Source organism: Littorina saxatilis, linkage group LG13 (assembly GCF_037325665.1).
Source record: "Littorina saxatilis isolate snail1 linkage group LG13, US_GU_Lsax_2.0, whole genome shotgun sequence".
Taxonomy (NCBI): domain Eukaryota; kingdom Metazoa; phylum Mollusca; class Gastropoda; order Littorinimorpha; family Littorinidae; genus Littorina; species Littorina saxatilis.
Window position 1 is genome coordinate 9,157,182 of NC_090257.1, and position 9,876 is coordinate 9,167,057.

Genomic DNA, 9,876 nt, shown 5'->3' on the forward strand with positions numbered 1-9,876 from the left:
GTATCGGAGGAATCTCGGGCGTTAGCTCGTTTTAAGCAAATTGGAGAGGAAAGGGAACACACAGCTGGTGCCTGTCAGACAGGGGCATGTACCTTAACCTTTATTTTGGCATGGGTGAAAGTAGCCCGTCAATTGACTGAAATCCGTCAATCTGAAAATAAGTCTGACGGAAATTCCGTCAATCCGCAATTTTTATTAAAAATTTTTTTATTTTTTTTATTTTTTATTTTTTTTAAATTTTTAAGAGGAACGCGTTTTTGAACTGCTATGCGGTAAACCCCGTAGGTGAGGTTTCTTCGCTTTCGGATTCGCTCTGCATCACGATAAAAAAAAAGTTCTCGCGTTTTGGCAGGCATTATGAAGTGGTGACACGATTTCTGCGACAAAGATACCGGTTTTGACGGAAAACGCATGGACAGATCTTATTGATGCTGGTCTAGCCAACAAATGGCGATGGGACTGGTTGGAGTTCATGAAACTAAAACTGTGTGTGATAAGTTTGGTGCTTGAAACTCAAGTGCTTTTCCTTGAGAACTTTGCACTATAAGAGATGCTACTGCTTAGTTGCTACTTTGTGCAGTGCTACATCATGCTGTTTGCATGTGTGACATTCTGTTTCATCATTTATTTCAATGCCTGTCTGGCAATGTTTGCTTCTTATAATTAAATATTTCGAACTTTTATTTCAGTTGCCAGTTGTTCAGTTTCTATTTCATTTAGTAATTGGCTGTTGTCAATGTTAATTGTTATCAATTGTGTCGTTGTGTTGGAAGATGCAAGTGTGAACAGATACAAAAGATAAATGATTACTTCTGTGAATTGTTTTGATTTTGTTTACCCTTTTTACCATATCATTAGAATCTGAAGGTATTTTTTTGACCTGCATGATAGTGACAAAAAGTGTATTTTTTTGCCAGGAAAGGCCACAAAATCACAATGTATAATGCAAAAATTCGTTTTCGGCCGGGGGGCATTGCCCCCCTGGACCCCCTAACGGGGCCCTGCCCCGTACCCCGCCAGGGCCTGGGCGGCCCCTGGACCCCTGCCTCAAAAAATTTTCAGTCAATTTGATTTTCATAGCTTTCACCCATGTTTTGGGGATAAGGAATGTGCCACAAAATGACAACTCCCAGGGAATGATAAGAGGGGTCCACAAGAGAAATCATGAGGGCAACCGTTGTAAGGTGCGGACTAGCATCCCTGGCTGGGTTCCTCTCGTCTAGAGGGATAGCCAGCGGAGTGGGGGCTCATAGCCACCGAAGTAGTAGTTGCTGAGGGGGACAGGGTGGGCATGCGAAAATTCTGTACTTTACAGTTGTGGACATGCCCTGGCACTAAGCTCAGCAGCCAAAGGGAAGTGTCCCCAACCTCACCTCGACCTGGGTCATCAAGTTGGTACTCGACTCTCCTCATGCAGCTAGTAGACCCGCGGAATAGAATTTAGTCGTCACTGGATGCATGGCCAGCCCCTAGGCTCTACTCGGGCAAATGGGATCACAGACCAAACTGCCCTGTTTAGTTCTGCCTTGGGACGAGCCCCCCCCCCCCCCCCCCCCCTGGGATTTAGAATCGGTAGTCCACAAGACAGAGGATCTGCAGCACAGCCATAGAACTGGAGTGGGGGAGAATATGGGCTCATCGGGAATAGCCTGAAGACCTCCGCTCTCTCACGTTCTCGGGTCCCACCGCCACATGTCCTTCCGTTTAGCTAGCCGACCCAGGGATGTCAGAAGGTGCCCCAGGGAAACATACAATGTCCTGGAAAGAGGATGGGCCACAACGGCTAGCACTGTAGCAGTCCCCCACCCCCTCGACAATTCGACAGTCGTAGAGATGTTAGGCAGGCCCACCGCAGACCCCGGGAAGGTTGTTCCACGGAGACGCAAGGCTAAGCACATCGAGAGTAGTAGTCGGGCAGGCCCATTGCAAACCGGGGAAAGTTGGTCCACTGAGGTGCAAGGCGATGCCCAGCTACGAGTACGAGTCAATTAGGATAAGCAGGCCCAAGTACACCCGCTTCGCCAAGGCGGGAGGCTAGCCTCAGCTAGGGAATAGGCATACAGGGGGTAGGGGCGCTATTTTCAAAACGGGAAGGAATGTAGTGTTTGTGTAGTGAAATGTCCCTTTTCCCCTAGTGACCGGAACCAATAAGCCACGCTTCGGCGGGCTTATTGGTGAGTGTTGACTGAAGATCCCTACTGAACAGACGTACACACTGACAGCGCGCCGTAACAAGAGACTTAGGTAAGTCTACCTGTTAGGGCTCGCTAACCCTTTATGTGACTCAATGATGTAGTCGTGGCGTTATGCTGTCCGGGCTTACGATAAGGCTGGGCCTTACAAGCCCCGGGCGGCGTTTACGTCTTTTAATTAGCAGCACTTTCCGATCTGGGCTTGGGTGCTGCCTTTTACCACGTGTGTTTTCATGTACGTCGGAGCGATAGAATGCATGCGTGAAATGTCTCGTCTTGTTATATGTTTACAGCTCGGCTTTCACTACAGAAGTGTGGTCCAAATAGCAGCCACAGAGCTGTGCGGCTCCATTCACCATTAGTTCTCACGGAGGCGTTTCACAGTCCACTGCTACAGTAATTTCGTCTACAAAAGTAAGTCGTCAGTTTGTGTGTTAATTACGAGTACACATTGTTTGGTTTGTGCAGACTTTACCCTACTTTCGGTTACACGGAAAAGCCCAGCCATTTTCTACGTTGTCAAGTTTTGAGCGTGTGCGGCATTCGACGTGCTTGGCAGTTGGTACTGTTATTTTGCCGTATACCTCATAAATTAACAAAGTTGCGCATTAAATCCTTTGCATATTGATGTATTTTAACCTGTAAACGGTGCAGTAAATTTTCTTTTACGTCGTTACAATGCCTATTGCCGGGTAGGTTTTAACTTCCGCATTGGTGAGTACGGTGTAGGGGAAAGAACTCCGTTGTTTCTTTTAGGAATTGTGGACACGTTTATTTCCCATGATTTGCGAAGGTTTCATTATTTCGACAGATAAATTGAGGGAAAACGTCCATGATTGATTTTGCATACAACCAAAATAATACACACATGAATACATTAAATATATGAGTAGACAATCAAATAAACAAATGAAAGAATGGATGAATGAATGAAAGACAGAATAAGTTATAAAAACGGTAATTTATAATTTAAATATTTAATAAGTAGTTGGCACATTTTCTAGCAAAGGTAAATACATGAATACACAATAAATATAAGGAAATCTACTGGTACAAATAAATTGAGGGAAAAATGCTCATGATTGATTTTGCATGCAACTGAATAAATGCACATATGAATAAATTGAATATATTTATATTAGACAATCAAATAAACAAATGTATTTATGAAAGAATGGATGAATAAATGAGAGACAAAATAAGTTATACGTAAACTAATTTATTATTTGAATATTTAATAAAAAAAGTAAGTGTACTGGTAAAGGCTGATTGGCTAATCTTCTAGCAAAGGTAAATGAATGAATACAAAATAAAGGTACATAAATCTACTGCTACCAACTAATTAATATATAATATTGAATACAGACATAAAATAAAGTACTGATTTATGAATCAATCGATTACACAATAAATAATCGAATAATTATATTAATCAACAGATAAAATAAATATTTGAATAAAGCTGTTTGGCAAGGTTAACTTAACAAACACAATATACCAGAACATGTAATGAAATAAAACATGAAAGGTAAATGGACAACTTTACTTTTAGTTCACACAGGTGCCCGAGCAAGCTGTCTGGGTGTTGATTGTTTGTATGTTTCCAAGTGCAGTGAATATGATGGTCTTATCCCATATTAAACCCTGGCCAGAGCTGAGATGGTACACCAAACTGTTTTCATGAGAAAGGAGTGTGCCTTTAAAAAGATAAGTGACCCTCCACCACGGAATGAGTCGCATGTCACCTTTGCATGATTTTCATATTTTTACATTTTCCTAAAGAATTTTTTATGCTCTATCCAGTGGTGAAAACCGTTTTAGAAAAGAGCAAAAACTGTTTGAGTTATAAGCCTGTGACTAAGGTGACCCTCACACTGTTACCAGACACTCCCCGGACTTATATTAAGCCTAGCGCAGAACCGCGCGAGGTGACATGCGACTCATTTCGTGGTGGAGGGTCACATTGTTTCAGAAAGTTACAAAGTGTCTATATTTTTAATGGCTGGCACAGATAAATTATTTAAAAGGAAATAAAAGAAATCAAAAGAAACAATGGATGAAAAATGTATTATTGACATATATACATTGATACATAAATAGGTTTTGAATATAATCAAGTAAATAAATATTTACAATAAATAAATAAATATGCTACACTTATGCAGTATCAGGAATCATTGGCTAAACAGACTATTAACACACATTCATACATAGATATTCACTAAGCTCAATGCATTAATGAATAAATACAGACAATTACAGTCAATTATGCATATATATATATATAATACTAGATGATTACCCGCTTCGTCGGGTACCGGCTTCGCCGGGAAGAAGTAGAGCCGAATACCAGGAGATAGGAGATAAGGAGATAAACGCGCAAAACAGGAAAGGAGATAAACGCGCAAAACACTGGAGACCTTCTAAGAATAGTAACGTGCAGTGACCTTCTAAAATTAGTAACGTAATAACGGGAATATGGATTGACACCACACGGAGGAAGGGATATAATCGCGGCTGAAAACACTGGAGAAGATAAGGAAGAGTTACTGGTAGTGGATCCCGAAAAAAAAAAAAAAAAAAAAAAACCGGATCAGCGCGCACAGCGCTGCGCGCTGAGAGCACGTGTTGAAATATCTCATCGATGAGGTTGTGTCCGGGGTGTAGCTGAATACGGTGTCCAAATTTTAAAAAGATCCACCGAGAACTTTGGCCGTGCATCGCGAACAGACAGACAGATAGATATGCTTTATGCTTTATGCTGAAAGTTTAGACCAAATTGTTGCTGTCAGTACGAACAGAAGACCAAGGAAATTCAAGGAAAGAAAGATGGATTCGCATATGTTACACAAAATAATGCTCTCTCTCTCTCTCTCTCTCTCTCTCTCTCTCTCTCTCTCTCTCTCTCTCTCTCTCTCTCTCTCTCTCTCTCTCTCTCTCTCTCTCTCTCTTAATGTATGTCATATTTCTTCCAGCACAGCCCACAATGGCCACCGCCTCTCTGCCAGTACAGCCCAACGAGAAAGAATGCAGCGTATGCCACGAGGACTTCACTGACCCCAAGGTACTGCCCTGTGGTCACTTGCTGTGTCGCCACTGTCTCCTCTACTGGCTCAATACCCAGACCGACGCTCACTGCCCCTTGTGCTGCTGCGCCATCGTGGAACCCACAGCTGACACTATAAGCTTTGAGGATGTGGCTGACAGCTTTCCCACAGATCTGGCGATGAAAGCTGTTGTGGATGCCGACAGGATCCTGAACAAAGACCACAGCTGCTGCGTGTGTGAAGATGTTGCTGCCACCTCCATGTGTCTGGACTGTGGCGACATGCTGTGTACAGCCTGCACGAAAGCGCACCGCAAGATGTCTATGTCCAAAAATCACACTGTTGAAGAGCTGTCATCTCTGACGGCTGAAACACTGGCCGAGAAGCAGCAAGAAACCTGCCACGCCCACACGAACGAGCCTTCCAAGGTTTACTGTCCGACCCACGGGACCTCCATCTGCCTTCTCTGCGCAACCACCGACCATCGCCAGTGCCGGGATGTGACCAAATTAGAAACCAAAGCGGAACAGGCGCGCGCAACGCTGCAAGAACTGGCGGCCATCTTGAGTGCCGGCGAAGCAGCGCTGGGCAGGGCTATTGCACAGCTGGACGACCATCTTCAGGAAACGAAGAAACGCACCAAAGCCGCCATTGCAGAGATACAAGAGATGTGTGATCGTCTGGAAGCCGCTGTTAAGGCGTGTCGTCATCGCCTGACCAAGCTGGCTGAGAACGCGTGCGATGACGTCAAAGAAGCGGTGCGGGACGGGAAGACTCGTCTGTTGAGTCAACGAGGAAAGCTGACGACACACAAGCGGGTGGTGGAGAGATCGCAAGGAAAGACAACTTTGGCGTCACTGACCACGATGGCCGTGACGATGAAGACTCGAATGGTCACACTGGACTGCAGCGCCACCTTGCCGCCTCACGCCAAAACTATCAACTCGGTGACTCTGACCATTGACCAAGAAGCAGTGGCCCGTGTGGAACAGGAACTGAGACAACTCGGGCAAGTCAAGAGGGTTCCGGCACCTATTGTGGGAAAGGTAATTTTCAACATGTGCCTATGTTCTTTATGCTATATAAGTATAACGACATAATTTATTCCGTTTATTTGTCTGGACTAAAATTAATACCTGAACGCGTAATAAGATAAGATATTAAGTGCGTTGGTATTTGATGTTGCTGTCTGATGTTGATGCCGTGTACCAAAAAGAATTAAAAACGTGTAAAAAAAAAAAAAAAAGTGCGTTGGTATAAGATTCTAACCGTTCTGTTGCAGCTAGGTAAACGTAATGGGACGCACGCAAATCGGAAAACAAATTATTTCTTAAGAAATAGGCGTGGGATTTTTGAGTCACTTGAGAAAAAGTGACTCTATGTAATCGGTCAGTGTTAGTCTGTCCGGCCGGCCGTCCGGCCGGCCGTCCGTAGACACCACCTTAACGTTGGACTTTTCTCGGAAACTATCAAAGCGATCGGGCTCATATTTTGTTTAGTCGTGACCTCCAATGACCTCTACACTTTAACGATGGTTTCGTTGACCTTTGACCTTTTTCAAGGTCACAGGTCAGCGTCAAAGGAAAAATTAGACATTTTATATCTTTTCTCGGAAACTATCAAAGCGATCGGGCTCATATTTTGTTTAGTCGTGACCTCCAATGACCTCTACACTTTAACGATGGTTTCGTTGACCTTTGACCTTTTTCAAGGTCACAGGTCAGCGTCAAAGGAAAAATTAGACATTTTATATCTTTGACAAAGTTCATCGGATGTGATTGAAACTTTGTAGGATTATTCTTTACATCAAAGTATTTACATCTGTAGCCTTTTACGAACGTTATCAGAAAAACAAGGGAGATAACTAGCCTTTTCTGTTCGGCAACACACAACTTAACGTTGGGCTTTTCTCGGAAACTATAAAAGTGACCGGGCTCAAATTTTATGTGAACGTGACTCATTGTGTTGTGAATAGCAATTTCTTCCTGTCCATCTGATGCCTCATATAATATTCAGAACTGCGAAAGTGACTCGATCGAGCGTTTGCTCTTCTTGTTAAAAATGGAATTAAAGTTGAAGATGGTAGGCCCATGTAAACAAAATGGAAAAAGCAATGCCATAAAAAAGGAAAATGCAAATCAAATGGCGTTGAGCGCTATTGTATGATAACTCTTATTTGAAGTCATCAATCAGGATTTCGTATAGGGAGGGGGGGGGGGGGATATGGTACATATCCAGGCCCCCATCTCGGAATCCAGAGTTCTAGATCCACGACGTGTAGCCAAGATTGTGTTCCTGTACGTGTAGCTAAGACGTTGCCTGTACGAGTGACGTCATCGAATCGGGCTTTTACATAACGCATTTACCAAGTTCTACTTGTCTTGATAGCCAACACGACGTGTAAAATGGACTACGGAGATTGGTCGGCTGAAGAAGAATGTAGTTGACTATATATATGTTCTCGGTCTGTACAATTTCAGCATAGTAAACTAGCATGAAAAGGCGTAGGGTAAGCAGTAGCGGATTTCAATGTGCTTTTTTTCAATTCAGGAAATAGAAGGTTAATGTGGGTTGATTTGTTTGATTTAGTCAGAGTGAATCGTGCAAGTTTACAACTAATAGGGCTAGGGGCCTAGTAATTCTACGTTGCTTTCAGGCGCATATTTGTTGCGTACACACAAAACACAGCCGTGAGAAGTATCAAATATATACACACCGTAGAAGGAAGCTAAGGCAAGTTCAGTATACGTGGCCCTCGAGTTGAAATGTTAGCGGGCTGGAAGGTAGGATTTTCACTTAGTATGTTCGCGATGCACGGCCAAAGTTCTCAATGGATATGCTTCAAATTTGGTGGGCATATTCAGGTAGACCCCGGACACAACCTGGTCGATGAGAATTTTCAACACGTGCGCGCAGCGTTGAACCGATTTTGGTTTTTCTGTTCATTTTCCCAGATCCATTCCCACTAACTCTTCCTTATCTTCTCCAGTGTTTTGCGTTTATCTCCCTTCCTTCGTGTGGCGTCAATCCATATTCCCGTTACTATTTTTAGGTCACTGTCCACAACGCTCCATCCATATTCCCGTTACTATTTTTAGAAGGTCACTGTCCACAACTCTTCGTTATCTTCTCCAGTGTTTTGCGCGTTTATCTCCTTTCCTTCGTGCGCCGGCGGGTAATTCGGCTCTACTTCTTCCCGGCAAAGCCGGCTACCCGGCGAAGCGGGTATTCATCTAATTCAATATATATACCAGTCATTCATAACTACCATTAATTTAGTTTATGTTTCTTACGATGCTAGCTCATCCCTCCGTCATTCCTACTATGCTCAGTTCTTTGGTTTAGCAAAAAACGTCAATGAAAAATTCGAATCGCATGCTAAGGTCAAAGTGCACCAATGCTAAGGTCAAAGTGCAATTCTTTCAGGCAGCTTTTTGTGCATTCTCTCGATCTAGTGTACACTCTGAAACATTTCGAGAGGTTACAAGCTACCCTTTTTGAGTCACTTGAGAAAATGTGACTCTATGTAATCGGTCAGTGTTAGTCTGTCCGGCCGGCCGTCCGGCCGGCCGTCCGTAGACACCACCTTAACGTTGGACTTTTCTCGGAAACTATCAAAGCGATCGGGCTCATATTTTGTTTAGTCGTGACCTCCAATGACCTCTACACTTTAACGATGGTTTCGTTGACCTTTGACCTTTTTCAAGGTCACAGGTCAGCGTCAAAGGAAAAATTAGACATTTTATATCTTTGACAAAGTTCATCGGATGTGATTGAAACTTTGTAGGATTATTCTTTACATCAAAGTATTTACATCTGTAGCCTTTTACGAACGTTATCAGAAAAACAAGGGAGATAACTAGCCTTTTCTGTTCGGCAACACACAACTTAACGTTGGGCTTTTCTCGGAAACTATAAAAGTGACCGGGCTCAAATTTTATGTGAACGTGACTCCCAGTGACCTCTACACTTTGACGTCTGCTTTGGTGACCTTTGACCTTTTTCAAGGTCACAGGTATGTCTTGAAGGAAAAAAATTGAAATATCATATCTCTGAAACTATTCATCGGATTTGATTCAAACTTTATAGGATTATTCTTTACATCAAATTATTTACATCTGTATTGTGTTGTGAATAGCAATTTCTTCCTGTCCATCTGATGCCTCATATAATATTCAGAACTGCGAAAGTGACTCGATCGAGCGTTTGCTCTTCTTGTTCGTATTGGGAACAAAAACAAGAATGTGGAGGTTATTGATCGCATGAAAACAAAATCGTGTGTGGGGTCCCAGTTTTTGCTAAGATCAAAGTGCACATGTCTGTCATTGCATAAATGCTAAGGTCAAAGTGCTTTTTCAGATCATAGAGACTGCCCTCCAATTTATAGTTTTTTTATTTGGTTGCCATAGTGTTCAAATATGATCTTTATTTGTACTAAAAGCTGTTGCATTTAAACAAAGAAGTAAAGATAAGACATTGCATTTTTATTTTGAAATGACAAGGTTGATATTAAAGCATGACTGAATACTTTTAGAATAAGAGTATGCATTCGGTTTTTTTACAGATGGACTACAGATGCTATTATTGTGAAGACTCCTCCAACTCACTCATCCAGATCAGAAGCCACTTGTTGTCAA

General features: G+C 42.7%; 1 protein-coding gene across 2 annotated transcripts in view; it reads left to right on the top strand.

The window, feature by feature from the left end:
• Positions 1 to 2,106: 2,106 nt before the first annotated feature.
• Positions 2,107 to 9,876, top strand: part of LOC138983557 (transcription intermediary factor 1-beta-like) — an 8,867-nt gene continuing 1,097 nt past the window's right edge. The window contains exons 1-4 of one of the 2 annotated variants that reach the window (XM_070356829.1): positions 2,107 to 2,244; positions 2,486 to 2,606; positions 5,168 to 6,285; positions 9,804 to 9,876. The exon at positions 9,804 to 9,876 is cut by the window's right edge and continues 1,097 nt beyond it. In XM_070356829.1, the coding sequence (XP_070212930.1) occupies positions 5,179 to 6,285; positions 9,804 to 9,876 (1,180 nt within the window). In that variant the 5' untranslated portion in view covers positions 2,107 to 2,244; positions 2,486 to 2,606; positions 5,168 to 5,178. Of the gene's footprint in view, positions 2,245 to 2,285; positions 2,607 to 5,167; positions 6,286 to 9,803 lie in introns of those variants that run through there. The other variant, XM_070356830.1, reaches the window with a different exon arrangement.